The sequence below is a fragment of the Sarcophilus harrisii genome, chromosome 1 (assembly GCF_902635505.1).
Source record: "Sarcophilus harrisii chromosome 1, mSarHar1.11, whole genome shotgun sequence".
Taxonomy (NCBI): Eukaryota; Metazoa; Chordata; class Mammalia; order Dasyuromorphia; family Dasyuridae; genus Sarcophilus; species Sarcophilus harrisii.
Genome location: NC_045426.1, coordinates 634333068 through 634352605, shown reverse-complemented (window position 1 = coordinate 634352605; position 19538 = coordinate 634333068). Strand labels below are relative to the sequence as shown.

Genomic DNA, 19538 nt, shown 5'->3' with positions numbered 1-19538 from the left:
AGGAAGAACAGAGAGTATGAAAAAAACAAAAGACCCTAGATTCTCTGGCAAAGATCAATTTGATTGAGAAAAATTTCCAATAAATATTTAGATTGCACCATTTTGTCAAATATTCAAAAGCATGCTTTTCTTTATACAGCATAATTTGTACATCAGAAAGAACAGCTGTGGACCCGTACTCTTCCAACAATGATCCCTGTATTAACTGATCATCTCAAAATAAATGTTATTTACTTTAGTATCTTATTCTACTTTACTAAATCTACTTCAGTACTGGATACCTAATGGAAACTCAGATTCTTGATGATGATAACCATCAAAGAAAGAGACACAAAAAAATATGTGCAACAACTATGAAGCTGCAGAATGTTAATTCATATGACTCTGGTTGACTCAAATTTTCAAGGTTGGTTTATCCAGTTTTAGAATCATGGCATTCACTTGTTGAATGCCAATCGCTAATTAGACCAATTAATGACTGTTAGTATCTTTGCCCTCCATTGTAGTCCTCTTCCAGTGCCTCTGCCCTGTGCCAGGAAAGCGAGTCTATAGTAAATTCTTGAAGATTTTGTCAAAGAAGCACAAGTTCCAACACTAAACCAGAAAAGCTTCAAAAGAATGGCTCCAGCAATGAATTGTAAGTTCCCATTTATTAAGACATGGAGGTCTGTCTGCCCAAGTATATCTTGGGACTAATCAGGGACAGTGAGAAAGAGGTACAATGTCATGTAATTTTGTTAATGCTTAACATTCACACTCAAAAGATCTGGTGAAGAAGAGATATGAAATTCACAACTAAAATGAATTTTTCTGACAACTCATGACTTTAACCATGGTTCCACATTATTGTGTACAATTAAAAATAGGAAGTAATTACACGGTTTTTATAAAAAAACACAGTTATAAGTGCATACCTGAAGATGTTAACAATTAGTTGTAAAGTAATTTGCTGCATTTCAGAATTCTGTTTTTGTTGCCATGCCCTTCTACGTGCTTGGACCCCACTTAAATCTGTACTGGGCATTAGATGGGAGAGTTCTAGATCATAGTGCAACTGAAGGCTTTCTACCCTAGAAGAAAAAAGGAGATTTTTGTGAAGAGCATTACATTTTTAAAAATGTTTTATTTTTCCCCAATTACATGTAAAACGATTTTAAAATTCAACTTTTTTAAAGTTCTAAATTCCAGATTCTATCCCTGCATTCCTCTCATCCTGCCCTTGAGGCAGTAAGTCTATATTCAGATGCCATCAGTTCTTTCCCTGGAGGCAGACAGAATTTTTCAACAAGCGACCTATGAGATGGTCTTGTATCATTATATTGCTGAGAATAGATAAATTATTCACAGTTGGATAATATTACATTTTAATAAAAACTAGCATTATATTTGATAGTAGCATTCTTTCCCTTAAAGTCAGATAACTATTAAACTCTCTATTAAATAAGATAAATTATAATGGCATAGAAATGGCTCTTGGTTTTCAAAAATGAAGGTAATGGGGCACTCATTCAAACAAAGTAGAAAGGTAGTAAGTAAGGCCTTGGTGATGGTGCATGTCTGGTTTCCAGGGATCAGCCTAAGTTTAGAGAGGCTCATCAACAACTTTGCCACAAGGTGATTAATTTTTTGGCCAGAACAACTCTCAAAGACTATCTACTACATTATGCTGGGACTTCACTCAATGGAAGGAGTTCCCATAATTAATATTTCCTAAGTAGTACTAGTAAAGAAACAATATTGATCTTGTTTAACTATTTTACCAACATGAATTAAATTTCTATTATATATAGCACTACTGTTTCTTGGGAGACACTTACTGCCCTCAAAAGTGCTTATAATCTAATAATGGCAATATGGCCTTCTCTGGGAACAAACTGTTCACTTTCTAGACATAAATTAGCAATTTTGGTATATTTGAGGGACATTCAAGATCTTGAAGGAGAAGGGGAATGACTAAAGGAGTTCATTCCCTTTTAAAAATGAACAATTTACTTTTATAATGTGGATTGCTCATTATAGAATCTTCATTGGTAAAATGAGGTTAGATTTAAAACTTTCAAGGTTTCTTCCAGTTCTAAAATTCTATGACCGTGATTCAATAACTTAAGTCAAGCAAAGAAATTCCCTCTGAAAAACTAACTACATTTAATCAAGTTAAATGTTCTTTCATTGAGTTAGCTTTAGATTTTAGTTATAATGATATTATAGAAGAGAAGGAAGAAGAGGAGGAAAAGAAAAGAAGAAGGATGAGGAGGAGGAGGAAGAAGAGAAGGAGGAGGAAGAGAAGGAGAAGAAGGAAAAGGAATAGGACTAATACATATTCTCAGAATATATGAGAAAAAAGAACTATAAGCTGCTCACCCTTTAGTCTAGGCTACCTACATCCTAGCTCAGTTTTTATCTAGAACATGAGTGGGGAATGTCCAGCACAAAGGGCTGGTGAAGTCATCTGGTCTGGCCCTGCCAAGATATCTGCAGGAAATGATTAATTGAAACTTAGGTACAACAATCTCCCACTGCTTGAGTGCTATAAGTTAATAATTTTGTATGGTTTGTGAATAATGTTAGAAATATCCAAATGGCCCTTGTTAGAAAAAAAAAAAAAGTTCCCTACCCCTGATCTAGAGGATCAAGTCCTATGAAAACCCTTTTTCTACTATCCCCTAACCTTTTTTGCCAAATCTCCCATTTCCTTTCCCCTCCTCCTGGCTGGATGCTAACCTTCCATCTCCACACCTCTGGGACAGAACACAGAGTCCCTATTCTGTTCCAACTAATGTACCCATGTGTCCAAATCCCTTGCCAGATGATATAATCTTCACACCACATGAATGAGCAAGAAGGCACCAAGTGTAATACTGACATGAAATGAAAAACCATTTGGCCTTAATATTTGCCCTGCCACTGTGCCCTAAGTCTACCATACCTTACTACCTCATACCCTTCAATAAAGAGGAGAAAAGAAGAAAATGATAAATGTTGGAGGAGTTATAGAAAATCAAGCACAATAACCCATTTCTGATGGAACTGTGAATTGTTACAATCATTTTTCTTCTTTTCTTTTTTTTTTTTTTTTGGGCAGTTGGGATTAAGTGACTTGCCCAGGGTCACACAGCTACAATCAGTCTTGAAAACAATTTTGGAATCATACTCTAAAAGTCTTTAAACTGTGCATATCCTTGACTCAGTGATAGCACATGTTTTAAGAGAGACAAAGAGTCATATATGCAAAAATATTTATTGTAACTTTTTTCGTAGTAGTCCCAAACTCCTGTGCCCACCTATTTAGGAGTGACTAAACAAATTATGACATACGAATATAATAGAATATCACTGTTCCATAATGTTATGGGGCAGAACTCTGAACTTGAAACAAGGATGCTTACAAGGTACTAAATGGAATTGATAGGGACAGTGGTTATCTGGTTTAGCATGGTTCAGTAGGATTGATTTAATCCTACAACAAATAATGGTTTCCTAGTGATATAATGATTAGTTTATACTCAGGGTAGAGCATATAAGCTAGGAGCCTTAGCCAGGTAGATCTGAGAGATTCACAAAGCCAGAGAAGACAAGCAGACAGAAGGCTGGAGGCTGAAGGCTGGAGGCTGAAGGCTAGAGCACAAGCCCTTGGACTCAGACATATTCATCCCATCTCACACCACCTTGGTGGCAGGCTCTCCTCCACTTCCCCACTGAAACCAAGACTCCGGAAGGGCCCCAGAAAATTAGCTGAGCCCCAACTGAAGGAGAAAGGACTTTGAAGGAGACAATAAAGGATTTGGACTTTAACCCCTGGCTGTATTTGAGGTGATTACTGAACTGAAACAAAGGCTGCCTCCAGAAACCCTAAGAAAACCAAACCAAGGAGAACTTTACACCATAAGACATGATAAAATGAGCAGTTTCAGAGGAAAGTGGAATAGTCGATGAACCAATGCAGAGTGAAATGACCAGAATTAGTAGATCAATTTCTACAATAACAAGAAAATTATAAAGAAAAGCAACTTTAAAGGACTTAAAAAAATCAACATAATCAACAACAACCAGGAGGGTTCAAAAATGAAGTACACCATCCATTTCTTCCCAGTGAAGTAAAGGCCTTAAAAAGCAGAAAGATACAGATTTTTAGATATGGGCAATGTAGGAATTTGTTTGCTATGCATACATATGAGGGTTTCATTTATCTTTTTAAAAACTGTTAAATGAGGGAGGAAGAAAAATAAATGCTTATTAGTTAGAAAAAAATAATGAAATTAAACTTGGAAAAAACATGGATACTTGTAAAGCATTTAGAAAGACATGATCAAGTGACCAGAATTATACAAAAGAAGGGCTCCATTCTTCATAATCACGGATGACAAATCACTGAAATACAAACCTCAAAATCTCCTTGAGAATTTAAACAAAAAGTTGTAATCAGTGCATGATTAAAGATAAAACTTTTCACCTACATATTCAGGCATAATGACAATCCATAAAAATCTAAGAACAACATTTCTGAAAGATATTTTGAATGTCTTCTTTTTTTAAACTTATAATACCCAAATGATGTGAAATAGAGATCTTTCAAAGCATTGAGAGTCAGTGGCAGCAATAAAAACCAAGTGAAAATAGAAAATATTTCTCATCCTGTTGTGCTATCTGGTACCAGAATTGTCCCTAAAAAGCTTTTAGTAAGTTTACAGAAATTAGCCTTGAAGCCAATACTTTTGTTTTGTTACAAAAATTAATAACTTTATCTACTTATGGAATAGTTTCATGAAACACTAGACATAAAAGAACAACAGAAAGTGGCTTGTTCCAGGCCTTTTTCTGAGGACCATCAAAATGAAAGATTAGATGAATGAATTTAATAATGATAATAATAATCAAAAGAAAGGTACTGTGGTAGTATATGTGGATAGAGTTGGACTGAAAGTCAAGAAAGCCTGTTTCCAAGTCTTGCCTCTGACACATATAGGCGATGAGACCCTGGATAAATTATTTAACCTCATAGCTCCATTGGGAATTCTTACAGATATTAGCTATAGAAAAATTGTTCATAGACATCGATAGAAGGAATATCCTCATAGGGAATTTTGATACCAGTGAAATCACAATCTGAACCAAATAATATTAATCAATCTTATAACCTGTTATAACAGTATACATACATAATCCCAGGAAGCTTTTCCCAAATCTTATTCATTTCAGTCCCTTCTCTCTCTTAATTACTTCCTATCTATAGCTTGTTTGTATGGATCTGTTTGTATGTGGTCTCTCCCATTAGACTGTAAGCTTTTTGAGGGCAGAGACTGCCTTTTAATTTTTTTTTTTAACATCCCCAGCACTTCACACAATGCAAGGCACATAGAAGGTGCTAAATAAATATTTACTGACTTCCTGACGTGTTATATATCACATTATATATAAGAATATATAACATTTACTTAATATCTGCCAGATGATATACACAGAACAGAAAACATAATGTATATATAAAGGGCATAAATATGTTTGTTTACTAATCTACTCTAAAATTATATAGAGTTTTATACTTTTCAAATAATTTTCACATCTACTATATTCCTTCTTATGACAATTACATCGGCTAAATAGGGCAAGGATTATGTCTGCACCTTCAGAGAGAAGCCTAAAAAGATAACATCATACTGTGAATTAGTATTAGGTCCAGGAATAGAACACTAGTCCCAGAACTCTAATTCAATGAGACTTTCCATTGTACCCCTTGGTTTCTGCAGCAATATGGGCGTGGTCTACTGATATGTTTTATTGGCAATTCTTTCTATGTGGCAACGCTGTCCACAACTTCCATCTTGGAATTTTGCAGTTGACATTTTGTGTTGTACCTTTTCATTCACTGCTAATGTCAGATAATATTCTTTAAATAGCCAGGATGTCTTATGTTTACTGTATACTACATAGAGCACATTTTGACTACCAATGCCTATGATTAATGGTGATGGATATATACTTGATTGTGCTTTTAGTGACTGCTTGCATTATTTATTAGAACATCTGACAAGCTAGCCACAGAAAATGGAGCTAGCCTTTGAATATTCTCCATATAGGGAACCTATAATTACATCATAGGCTCTATCTTACATCTGATTAGGACTGACAAAAGATTTCAAGGGCCCGTAAAAAAAAAAAAAAATCAGTTAGCAAGATAATTCAGAAAAAGCATTGAGTTTTTAAAAATTCAACATTTCAAATTGGATAAAACATAGGAAAGAACCCTCAAATCAATATTTTTAAATGGTGATATTATACAGTAATGTTTAAACCCTAGTACATAGTTTAGAAAGTAAAACTTAATTCATACTCAAACAGGAAATGGAAATAGGGCAGTATACAGCAAAGGGCTTTCCTAGAAATGTTAATAATACAAGAATCTAGATCCTTTTGAATACACTCTCCTTCCTTGCCTATTATCCCATATACACAGGCACTTACTACAAGTAAGACATTTAGAAAGTCTTTCCTTCAACACACACTAATTGGCTACCTAATTAGCTGCTAATGCCTAATTAGCTACTAAGTAACTACTAATAAAGCACTGTGCTAAGTACCATGATGAAAATGCCATCATCTGCCTTCAAGAAATTTAAAATATAGTAGGAGATTTGCAAAACAATGTTGTAACACAAGGCTTAAAACAGAATGTAGGAATTGGATAAGAAAGGTATAAGCAAAGAAGTCCTTCCTCCTCTTCAGAAGAAGTAATGATCAAATGGACATTATGAACTGGAAAAGCTTCATGGAAGAAGCAATATTTTATCTGGGCCTTGAATGACCAGAAAAATTTCTAATGAGGAAGATTTGAAGGTGGCCTGGAGGGAAGAAGGTGAGTTCTCCATAGAGAAAATAACATAAGCAAAAGACTCAGGGATTATAAAGAGCTAGGAAGGATAAGGCAATAGAGGAGCTGAGTCTGGTGAGTGCTAAGAACAGAGGTATATGAGAAAACTGAGAAATAAGATTGTTAGTTCCCAAACTACAGAGAACCTCAAATGCTAACATGAGAAGTTTTTACTTTTATGTTGAAAGTCATCCATAATCAAAATGACATTCTGAAAAGATAACTCTGCCAACATGTCCAAGATGAGTTGGAAAGGGAATAGCTGAAGGAAGAGAGACTTGAAGGATAGGATTGTAATAGCCCAGGTTTGAGGGAGGAGATAAACATGATTCTAGTTCTTCATAAATAGGGAAATGGTTGGTACCATAGGGAGAAATAGGATAATAAGGAAAAGCTAGTTTTGGAGAGAGATAAGAAGTTCACTGTTATACATGTTGAATTTGAGTTAAGAGATGAGACAACCAGGTAGAATTAGTCAGCTGGAGATCAGAAATACAATTCTAGCTAAAGCTTCAAAGACATGTTTAAACTATAGAGATGGAAAGATATTCAACTTTTCTGACCACTAAGGAACAATTTAGTGTTAAATACCTTACCAAGTACTTAGAATTTTAGACCAACACTAGAATTATACAAACAAATTTTAGAATTTTTCACAAATTAAAAATAAAAGCTGGTAATTTATAAATTCAGAAAACATGCCACAAATCATATGACCATAAAGTCTAAAATTTAAAAAAAAATTTTTTTTTTCTAACTTTTCAAATACAACATTACCACTTTTACCTTTGAATAAATGTCTGAGCAGCTTGCAAAGGGATGTCTGGAATATCAATATCATCATCATCATCATCATCATCCAAGGATTTGGAATAGGTAATGTTTCCATTGTCAATATTTATTAAGATTAAGCCATCTGCTTCCTTTTAAATAAATATTAAAATCAAAGGTTATTTTTAATGAATTATTTTCATATAAAACCTAGAAAATTCAAATGCAATACATTTTGCTGCAAAGAATTCAATTTTATCAAAATAATTTAACTACTTTTAATTCATACACTTTTGCATATCTGACATTTTCTTCCATGAAAAGTTAATAATGTATCAGAAGCTGTTGATAGCAGTAGTTAACACAATTGAACTCTTTTCTCCTCTGAACAGGGAGAAGAGATTCCAATAAGTGCTTACAGTAGATTTTTTTTTTAACCAATTCAAATCCTATAATCTTATCCACCAAATCCAGCTAAGTCCATTTTCGACAACTTGAAATTTATTCAATTCTTCTTTTGTCATTGAGATCTTTGCAACTGATGTCTAAAGTGGCAGAATATCCCTCTTGGCAATACCCAAGTCCTCTTTCCCATCTTTCTGGATGTAGAAAACACACAAGTACAGTATACAGACAGAGTCCTAGATAATTAAGATTAATTAATTAAATGGATTAATTAAATAGATAGATTAAGATAAAGGATAAATAAATTTTATTTTAAAAGAATTGTATTGTTTTTACATCAAAAATCAGTGAGAATCATTGGTAAACACAAGCCACTTACTCACTTCTTATTTCTATATTTCCTAAAGATCAACTTTATAAATATTAGAGAAATCTGCAAATTAAATAATTTATAGTATATAGCTCCATACTCTCTACAAACTTTTAAAATGTTTAGAATCATTCTGGCTTAGCAGTCTCAAATAAGATTATATTTTCAAATGGTATATACACTAGCTTTAAACCCCATTTCTTTTTCTGGCCTCACCAGTTCTGGGAAGTATAACTAAATGTAAATCTGGAAACTAAATAGGGGTGTTCTTTGTCTTTTTTGTTGGTAGTGGGGGTTGAAGGGGAAAGAACCACACACATAACTGTTTAGATAATATAAATATCTCTAAGATGCTGTTGGAATTCAACTTGGTTCCTTCCTCTGGCACAAAACTATTGGTGAATAAAATCAGAAAACCAAATCTAGAACTTTGCTAGTTAAAACATTTGTCCTCACTTCTGAAAGTTTCCAGTAATTGCATGTGTAAGATCCTTCTCCTAAAAGGATTTACTTAACTACAGCCAGCTGGAATTAACCATTAGTAAGGGGGAAAAAAAAGCCAAAACAGTCTTCCTTTCTGAAAATTGGAGACTGGGTGTTGCTCACTTAGGGCTAAAAATAGAAACAGCACATTAATACTCTGCTATTCTGCTGTTTTTTTTTTTCTTTACTACCCACACTGGATGACGTCTTTTAGTTTCTTCCATTAGTATTTGAATAGCCTTTTCTTGATGCATAATTTTTTTCTCCTAGTGAATCATGCATTTCAGCAACAACATTTAACTACAGTCAATTATCCCAATCACTCATATCCTTAAGTATAACTACCACTAGCCACATCTCCTGTAGACAATGCTAGCTGGTAATAGCACTTAATGACTTCATAACTATGCTCCCAACCAATCCCAATAAATTTTTTAAAAAATATAATGACTCATACTTATATATGGTATTTTTAAGTGTTAAAAAAAGAGCACTTTCCCCATAAAAACCGTTTGAGGTATGTAAAACAAGAATTATTATCCTAATTTTATAAAGGCTCAAAGAGGTTAGCTGATTTCCCCCCCTTTAGCTAAGTTAATAAAGGTAGAACTAGAATTACAACTCAGTCTGACTCCATGTCAAATGCTCTGATGTCAAACTGCCCTTCCAATTTATCTTCTCTCCCCTATAGGGTAATCCTATAACTTGCTCAGGAGCCTAAGATATAAAAATATAATCTGTCTTGTCAAATACTAAGAGATGCTACAGAACTTTCATTTTTAAATATCTTTTTAAAAAATAACAACACAGGTTTAATGTCTATATTTTAACAGTAAAGGGCTTTTGATCAGATCTGAATGGTTATTGGAATGGAATTAATTTGTAACTACACTTTTACACTGTTTACAGATACATACAAAACAACAACTACTACATTAGCAACACAAGCTATAGCTTCAACCAGGAAAAAAAAAATTGGAAAGAGGAAGAAATTTAAATTAAAATTCAGTAAAAAGCTAAACATTGCACCAGATAATATGGAAGTGAGACAATGGAAGACGCTATCAAACTATAAACTTTAAAAAGGTTTGACTTTCCAAAGTCAAATTCTTCCCTGGTCCCTCACTGATAAATGAAAAAAAGAGAAAAAGCCATGTTTATTCAAAGCAGTTTCAGGAACTCTACCTAAAACTTGCAGACTCTTTTAAACAATTCTTTACAAGAAAATAAGTAACTTGAGTAAAACTCACTTGGAATGTTATATATTGAAGTGAATATAAACAGATTTAAAATACATGTAATATAATACTACTGGACTATCAAAAGCAAAAAATAGGGTTAGATTTATGTAGCATAATTTATTTTCATGACTACATGCTTTTATTACTATGGCTAATTATATTACAATCAGTTTCTGTAATACAAAGGGGTAAATTTTTTGTTCACATGCCTAAAATTGTTTTGAAAATATGCTTAAATTAATCTTATTAGATGATAATCATCCCTCCCCTCCCTCACAGAAACTTCTGAAAAGGTCAGCATCCTTTCAAATATATTATTAATTCATGAGTCCCAACAATATTGTTCATTGTACTTAAAAGATAGTCAGACATTCTGATCTCACCTTGCTAACTTCTTCAAAGTGATCAAGATGACAACCCATAAGGAAGGATGTAGGAGCCATTACAAAGTCCAGCATCTGACCAGAAAGAATGGGTACAAAAGTATGCTGCCACTGAATAGGGTGAAGATACAGCATAAAGCACTCAGCAATGAGAGTGAGCAGAGCCCAGTCCGAAGAGAAAAAGACAATCCGTTGTTCGGTTAAAATGCAGGTTATGATCTAGGGGGAGAAAAATAGTTTTGAGAATCTACTATTTCACTGGTGAAGTCTTAAATGGAGATTCCTGACTCAGGCTATTTTTATTGGCAGTTCTCTATACCTGGATACTCTCCCTCCCAGACCTTACCTCCTGGCTTCCTTTAAATTCCACTACAATCCTAACTTCTAAGATTTTCCCAATCCCCCTTAATGTTAGTGCCTTCTCTCTGCAGATTATCTCTAAATTGCGCAGTCTCTTATTATATATAGTTGTTTTTGTGTTATTCCCCATTAGATTGTGAGTTCTTTGAAAACATGGACTGTTTTTTGCCTTTCTTTCTATTCCTAGGACTTAGCAGAGAATATGGCATAGAAGAAACTTAATATATGCTTGCTGATCTGATTTTAAGTAAATGCAAGATGTTTGACAAAAATAGCACTCTGTAAATATTAGTTAAATAAGTACAGGCTATATCCTAACACTTTGTGACAAGAATAGTTTTAAAATACCCATATATACACATGTATGTATGTGTGTGTGTGTGTGTGTGTATGTGTGTATATATATATATATATATATATGTAAAATTTTAAGCAAAAGAATGTAGAAATGTAAGATGCTGAACTAATCACAAAGATAAGGGATAACCTGTTTACCATGGACAAGCAAGATATAAACTTTTCATAGAATTGACGCAATCTTAAGAGATGGGAGGGCTTTTAGATGTCATTTAGTCCAATGTGTACCCAAAATGAATACTCTCTATAGCTATACTTCTCAAAGAAGTTTTAGGAACTCTTTGAACTCTTAGAAATTACTGAGGATCCCCAAAGACTTTCTGTTTATACAATATTAGAAATTAACCATATAAGATTATAAACACATTAGAAATCAACTGATATTTATTAAAATATCTTAGCATTTTTAAGAAAATGGTTTTGACCTCATAGACCCCAGGAAACAGTCTCAGGGACACACTTTGAGAAACACTGCAGTACAACATCCTCAACAAATATCCAACAGCCTTTGCCAGATTTGGAATAAGAACTAACATTTATACAGTTTTGAGGTTTACAAAGTGCTTTTCAAATATCATCTTATTTGATCTTAACAACAATCCTGAAAGGTAGATATTAGGGATAAAAGTACCTGTTTTACAGATGAAGCAGACAGAGGTTAAGTGATTTGTGTGCAATCATACTGCTACTATATGTGTCAGGATTTGAACTAAGATCTTCCTGATCCCAGGTGGGAGGCTCCATCCATTGTGTCACCCAGCTACTCGTATAAAACTCTTTACTCTTCAGGCAGCCTATTTACCTTCTAAATAATTCTAATTATTTGGATTTATTTCCTCACATCAAATACAATCCATCTTCCTATAAGTTTTTCTCAGTTTAATTCTACTTCTTGAACTTCATGCAAAACCCATATAATCTCTCTACTACACAAAGGCCTTTCAATACTTGAAGACAACCATCAAGTCTTTTCTCTATGTTAAATTTCTCCAGTTATTTCACCCATATCTTTTATGGTCTGGTTCATTCTGATCAGGGATACTCTCTTGATCGCCTGAGTTTCACCATGATTTTTCAGATGGCAGACAACAGCAAAGTTCTTAAGTCAAGATTCTAGTTTCAGGTAATTATTTTTCCTGCTCTTCCCTCAATACTGAAAAATATAATTATCCTTCCTCCATCCTTTCCCCCCAATACCATGAAAACTCACTGACAAGCAAAAATGTTTAACTACAACTTCTATCTCCAAATACATTGTGAAGAGAATTACATGGCTGCTAAAAAAAAAGTTTAAGTGCATTTAAAATAAGGAATTAGTACAAAGATAAATATCCAGGTTTAGTTCTGATTTCCATTAAGTGTTTACTCTGACATACCAAGGACCTGACATCAAAACTGTATCAAACATTCAAGGCAATTTCAATAGACTTGTGATGGAAAGAACCATCCACATCCAGAGAGAACTATGGAGACTGAATGACTGTGGATACTGAATGTAAATCAAAGCAGTGTTTTCACCTTTGTGTTGGAAGTGTTGTAGTTCATTGGTTTTTTTTTTTAATGCTTTCTTGTGTTTTTTTCCCCTTTTGACCCTATTTTTCTTGCATAGTGTGACAAACATGGAAATATGTTTAGAAGAATTGGATATGTTTAACTTATATTAGATTGCTTGCTATCTAGAAGAGGAGGGAGGAAAAGAGTGGGAGAAAAATTTGGAACAGAAGGTTTTGCAAAGATGAATGTTGAAAACTATCTTTGCATGTGTTTAGAAAAATAAAAAGCTATTATAAAAAAATCACAATAAAACTGTATCAAACCACAAATAGGAACTCTTCTAGCTCTAAAATGCTATGACTAATTAATAAATAGACTTCACTATTATCACATCTAACCACTTTTTGAATCCCCCCACTCCAGAACACTATAACCTGGTTATTTGCAAATAAGTTATAGGCTGAATATTTGTTTTATGCAGGGCTGGGAGTTCTTAATTGTGATAATACTAGACTCGTAGGATTTTAAACGAGGGTCTCAGAGTTTATCTAGTACAAGTACCTGCTTTACAGATGAGGAAACAGATTTAGGGAGGTTAAATAGTACAACGGAATAATACTGATGCTACATTAATATAGTGAGAATGGGATTTGACTAGCATTTTTTTTTAAAAAAAAAAGATGCTTACCTGTAGTACTTTCTCAGGTTTGAAGCATAATAAGGGAAGGTGAAGGTCCAGATCTATAATGGGGCTATCAGGATCTGCCCGTGAAGGAAACACTACCTGTAGTGGCTTCATGTTAAATACCTGGGGAAACCAATAGTAAGGTTTAAACTGATGCTATGACTCAGTAGTTTCTTAATGATAACCATGGCAGTTTGCAAATAAAAAAAAAATCAAGAAAATCTAAAGCAACAAAATCTCTCTAATCTACTGGTAAGGGGGATTTCCCTGCATTAAAAGAAATTTCTAAAAAAAAAAATTCTAAAATTCTAAAACTAATTTCTAAACACACAATACTATTATATCATGTCATGATCAAATAATAATATTTGTTCAATCCCCATTAACATGTTAGCTCCTTGAAAAAAAAAAAATGATTTTCCCTTGTTGTTGTAGTATATTCCTGGCACTCAGCACAGTGCCTAACACAAAGTAAACACTCAAAAAATGACTGTGTTAGATGGGTGATTCAGGCATATGCATTAATTCAAAATAGGCTAACTCGTGTGTCATCAAATAGAAGTTTTGAAAATTTGCTCTAGTAGATAAAAATGATCTATAATTGTCATATCAATTGTTGGCATGCAAAAGAATTCTCCTAAAGGACTTAAAGAACAAGTTGTATATGTTCTATAAATATTTACATTTTATTGACTTGCTTAAAAAATCCTTTCTTGCATAGGGAAAGCAAAAGTAAGCTTACTTATAGATTATCTGCTTGTCCAAATTATCATAAAATCAGTAAAGTTCAAATTTATAAAATTATTATGTTCCTGAGTGTTTCAATTATACTATTTAATACTTCTTGAAAATATATTCAATTTAAAAAAGTTGTAAGAATGAAAATGTAATGCTATAAAAATATTTACAGATGTCTTTTAGAAAGAAAAAAATGTCAAAAAAACTAATTGTTAATTCATCTGACAGAGATAAGAGATAGGTTGCTTGATGAAGTTCAACTTCATATCAGAAAACTTCAGCTAGGAACAATTGAGTATTTAATTCAGTTATAGCACAATAGGAGCAACTATACAAGGAAGGGTTCCCAATAACATTGTATTCAGAATCTTACTTGTATTTAATCAAGTTTCTGCCATCAGGGAAAAAAAGAATTCAAAAGATGAAACAAAGTAAAATATTACCATATATGGTCTACCAATGGTTAATCACAAAGTCTAAGTAGAAAACTATCCTTGTAGAGGAGAAGAAAAATTCCTGAATTGTTTCCCACATTAAAAAAAAAAATTATGATGCACAATGGGAGACACTGCTTAACTACTGCCCAAATTTTTCATTAATGTCACATAGACATAGATTTTGGCAAACCTACATTTTCAATGGAAGTCTCACAATCTTAATAAGCACAAGGGCACTGAGCAGTTCTCCTCATGGTTATATTTATCAAGGAATCTGAAATGAACTTAAAATATGCATTAGCTTCCTTTTTTGGAAGTTATGTTTTGATCTGTCGAATATTGTTTAGAAAAAAATCAACCAACAATAAACATGAAGGGATTGTATACTCTGCTTTTTTCAGTCAACTGAGTAACCAGTTTAAGAGAGGAAAAAAAGGATAAAGAATGCTATGGAAAATTGTTAGAAGTGTGCTGATTTTCTTCTCATGTTTGCATCAAGAACATTCTTAATATATTTGTAGATAATTTTCATAATGATTTTATAATTTGTTTACTACTGTAAACATTGTTTATTGTTCTGTCCCTCTCATTTACAGATTATTCTGGGGAGAAACAAAATTGGGAGTGTACTATGTCAATCTCCTGAAAATTACAGGGTCTCTTCACTAAGATACACTTTTTAAAAATCAATTAAATAAGCATTATTAAGTGCTTACTACATACCAAGCATGGTGCTAAATCTACCAAAAAAAAAACCTCTCAAGAAGCACACATTCTAACAAGAGAAACAACATATAAATAACTAGGTCCATACAAGATAAAAATGGACAAAAATAGATCCATAATGGAGAGATAGGTACAAAACTTCACCAAGGAAAAATTAGATAGATGAAAAATGCTTGTTTTCAAATTTCTGAGATGGAATTGGAAGTCTAGTTCATTAAGTTAGTATATATAAGTATATATTTAGGACACTATAGGTACAATAAATTGGGCTCAGCTGAGTAAGAGCAAGCTAGATTGTATTTGGGAAATGGTGCATTTTGTTTCCAATGATTCCAACTGGTTCTTGGCCGAAAAGCCTACTTTTTAAAAAGAATATTCTGGACATACTATCCAGCTGTTAATTTTGGAATATACCAATCTCTTTAGAATCAGAAAAACCATGAGTAAATAGAAAGGAAACAGAATGCTGTATGGGAGGCATAAACTATGGCATATTTCTGAAGACAATATATATAGCCTGGAGATGTTGACCAAGCAATACTAGACAGGGGCAGTGAGGTGGTACAGTGGATAGAGCACCAGCCCTGAAGATAGGAGGACCTGAGTTCAAATCTGGCCTCAGACACTTAACACCTCCTGGCTTTGTGACCTTGGGCAAGTCACTTAACCCCAATTACCTCAGCAAAAAAAAAAAAAGTTAAAAAAAAAAAAAGAAATTCTAAATGGAAAAATTAGATAGACCAGTCATGTGCCAAGAGTAAAGGAGATGAATGTCCACAGTGTTGCCTGGAAATCATGGAATGTGGAGGGAAAAAAAATCAAACCAATAACTGGAAAGAATGCTTCGAGAACTCTGGATGGATGGATCTTCTGTGGAAGATTTATGTCATAATAACATGCACAAACACTGCATGGATGAGGTGCCATCTTCACAAATGGAGGAAATAAATAATAGTGAATGACTAGAATTTACATAGTACTTCAAGCTTGCCAGAATGCTTTACATATGTGAGCTCACTAGATCAGTGAAATCCAATGAGATGCTGAAGATAACCCCTGTCTCCAATGATCATATGAGATTTTAGTTCACCAATGGAGAGGGCCCTCTAGCTAAAACCAAAGAGCCTACAAAAGCATTTTCTCACTAAATTTCTAGGGTTCTAGGTCCAAATGTGCCACTGATAAAAATGGTAAATCACTTAACTTCTCTAAAATTACCCATTTTTGTGGAATGAAAGAATTTTAAAACTGGATAGGGACTTTGGAAATCATTTAGTCTAAACCTTCACTTTATTGATGAAAAATTCTGTGACGCTAAGAAATAAAGTCAAAAGTCCTTCTGACTTTCTCAAGACAAATTTAGGGGTCTCTTGACACTTTTCTCATTAGGTGGCTAGTTATTGAGTCACAATCTGAATCGGAGTCTCCAATCTCCCAAATCAAGGTTGTCACTGCCACACAATTATGATCAACTATCATTAACATCCATTTCTACAGAGATGCTGTCGAGATTTCTAGCTGAGAGAATGCCAGAGCAATCAACATTTATGAAACTCATTTAGGAACACATTAACAGATTTTTTTTTTCTACTGAATTTTAACTTCCTGATGTTGCTTCAATACTAAAACACATCCTCATTCCAGAGAAATGATGTACAGTATTGAAAAAGGAGCTGGTTCATACTCTGATTAAAATATTTCTTAACTATGTGAGTAAAAGGAAAATGCAATGTGTCTCAAAAGTCTTAGTGTGGTTTTTAACTTCAGTGGCTTATGGTGTTATTAATAAACATTAATAACATAAAACCACACTAAGACTTTTGAGTCTTATGTGAATTTCCTCTTCTATAAAGTGAGTAAATTCTTGCATGAAACATATTACAAAGTTGCTCTGGAGAATCAGCTTAGTAATTTAAAGGAAAAAATATATAGGAATACATATTTGGAAGAGACTTTAAGAGATTACATAGTTCAAATCTGGCTTCTTAGCTGTGTAACCCTGGGAAAAGTCACTTAACCCTAATTGCCTTAGCAAAAAAATAAAAATAAAAATAAAAAAGAGAGAGATTATGTAGTTCAGGAAGTCTTAACCTGGGTTCCACAAACTTAAAAAAAATTTTTTTATAATTGAATTTCAATATAATTGGTTTCCTTAGTAATCCTATGTGTTTTAAATGCACAAAACATGCATTTAAAAACATTATTCTAAAAAGGGACTCATTGGCTTCATCAGACTGTCCAAAAAAGATTCAGAATCTTTTGATCTAGTCCAATCTCATCATTTTACAGGTGGAAAAAGTAAAGCCCAGAAAGTTAAAATGATTTGCATAAGCTCACATAGCTAAAAGATTGCCTAAGAGCCTGAACTTCAGCAATATACTGACACAAAGTTCAATGTTCTTTCAATATATGCAATACATGTTTTCTACCTAATTGTAACCATTAATTTGTCATTAGTACAGCATTGTCACATTTCCAACTATTTTTCACATGGACTTCATCTGGAGAAATAAGCAAGGCTTGGGTACAGTTCTTATAAGTGTTTAAAACAAACATTTAATTTATCTGAACATTTCTAGTTTGTGATATCAAAGTGATATTTTAATAGGTGAGTTTATATACTAAAGTATCATAGAAGGATTGTTAACTCCTTAGCTACTTACCAAATGCAGTGGTCCAGGTGGAGGACTAGGGATTAAAGACAATTTTGCAGCAAAATCTTTTATTCGCTCATCAACAACATCAAAATCCTTACAAAACTTCAGCTGTGCCAATAAACTGAAAGAAAATAGTAATTTTTATTAATTTAGTAAGAACCAAAAAATAAAATCAAACACTCTTAATCTACTTAATGTCATCATCTGAAAAAGTTAAAAGCCCTAACCTGCTGAAGAAAATTATCAAGAAGTTTTACTTCAAGATTTTATTCCAATCTCCATGCATAAAAAGCTAAAATTTTACTACTAACAAGGATTACAACTTTTAAATGGTTATGGCCTATGAAGGAAGCCATACAAAAAATAATTAAGATATTATAATTTAATAATAAATGGTGATAAAAGGTGGTAAAGTCATTCCATACTTTTTTCAGATGACTCCTCCTCCCCACTCAACGCTGTAGCCAAAACAGTCTACGTGCTGCTCCCCTAAATTTAAATTCTATCTCTCACCTCTGGGTCTTTTTTTTCTGGTTTAGAAGAAACTCCCCAAATCATCCCTGCCTTTTTTAAACCTCTAGATTCTTTAAGGTCCATTTCAGGTGCTTCCTCTTAGCTTTTCCTGATTCTCCCATAAAATTACATTTAAGTCTGTGTACATGCTGTTTTCCTCCCTCTTTCCCCCAAAGAATGTAAGCTCATCCAGGAAAAAGCCTATTTTCCATTTCTTCTGGTTCTCCTTCTATCTCTCTGACTGTTCTTTCTCAGTCTCTTTTGGTAAATATTTTTGATTGACATAAAATCAAATAGAAAAAGTCTGACTCCTTTTTCATATACCATCATATTTAAAACAGCTAAGTCTTTCTTCAGCTAAAAATCCCTTGTTCCTTCTTGTCCACTAATCCGAGATGTCTCCCTCAAGATCCTGCCTGGACCCTGTTTTGTTTTGTTTTTCTCCTCTATGCTATCTCACTTGGTGATCACAGTACTCATGGGTTCTAGCAATAGCTCTATGCAGATGATTCCTAGGTCCATTTGGCTAGCCTTAACTTCTCTCATGAGCTCTAATTTGGGGATATCAACTTTCCTTTGGATGTCTTGGAGTTAATGTTCCATTGACATTATAAATTTAATATGCCTAGAAGATAACTCATTATCTTTCCTCCCAAGGCTTCCTCTTTTTCAAACTTCTCTGTTGACATCAAGAGTTCCAAGCTACAGTTGTTCAGATTCATCATAATCCTAATTTGTCACTCTTTTCGCTTCACCTTTTACTCCACGTATGTTTCTATCTATACAACACATTCCATATATATCCTCTTTTCTCTCCATTGCACAGTAATCAAGCCCTCATCACCAAGCATCAGGACTAATGACATAGCCTTCTAATTGATTTTCCTGCCTTAAGCTTTTCTTCATTCTAATCCATTCTCAACTCAGCTGCTAATGTGATTTTCCTAAAAAGTAGGTTTGACCACATCATCTCTCCACCCAAAAAACTCCAGTGGTTTCCTAGGATCTGCAGTGTGAGATATAATGTCCTATATCAGACAACTGAAACTCTTT

The 19538-nt window shown here is 33.5% G+C and overlaps 1 protein-coding gene across 3 annotated transcripts in view; it reads right to left on the bottom strand.

Annotated features, from left to right (window-relative positions):
• Positions 1-19538, bottom strand: part of DENND3 (DENN domain containing 3) — a 120296-nt gene that overhangs the window by 57050 nt on the left and 43708 nt on the right. For all 3 annotated transcript variants that reach the window (XM_012541852.3, XM_023496524.2, XM_031947266.1), the window contains 5 exons: positions 17979-18093; positions 13418-13537; positions 10519-10737; positions 7652-7788; positions 915-1070 (listed from right to left, as the gene is read on the bottom strand). In XM_012541852.3, coding sequence (XP_012397306.2) covers positions 915-1070; positions 7652-7788; positions 10519-10737; positions 13418-13537; positions 17979-18093 — 747 coding nt within the window. The remainder of the gene's footprint in view (positions 1-914; positions 1071-7651; positions 7789-10518; positions 10738-13417; positions 13538-17978; positions 18094-19538) is intronic.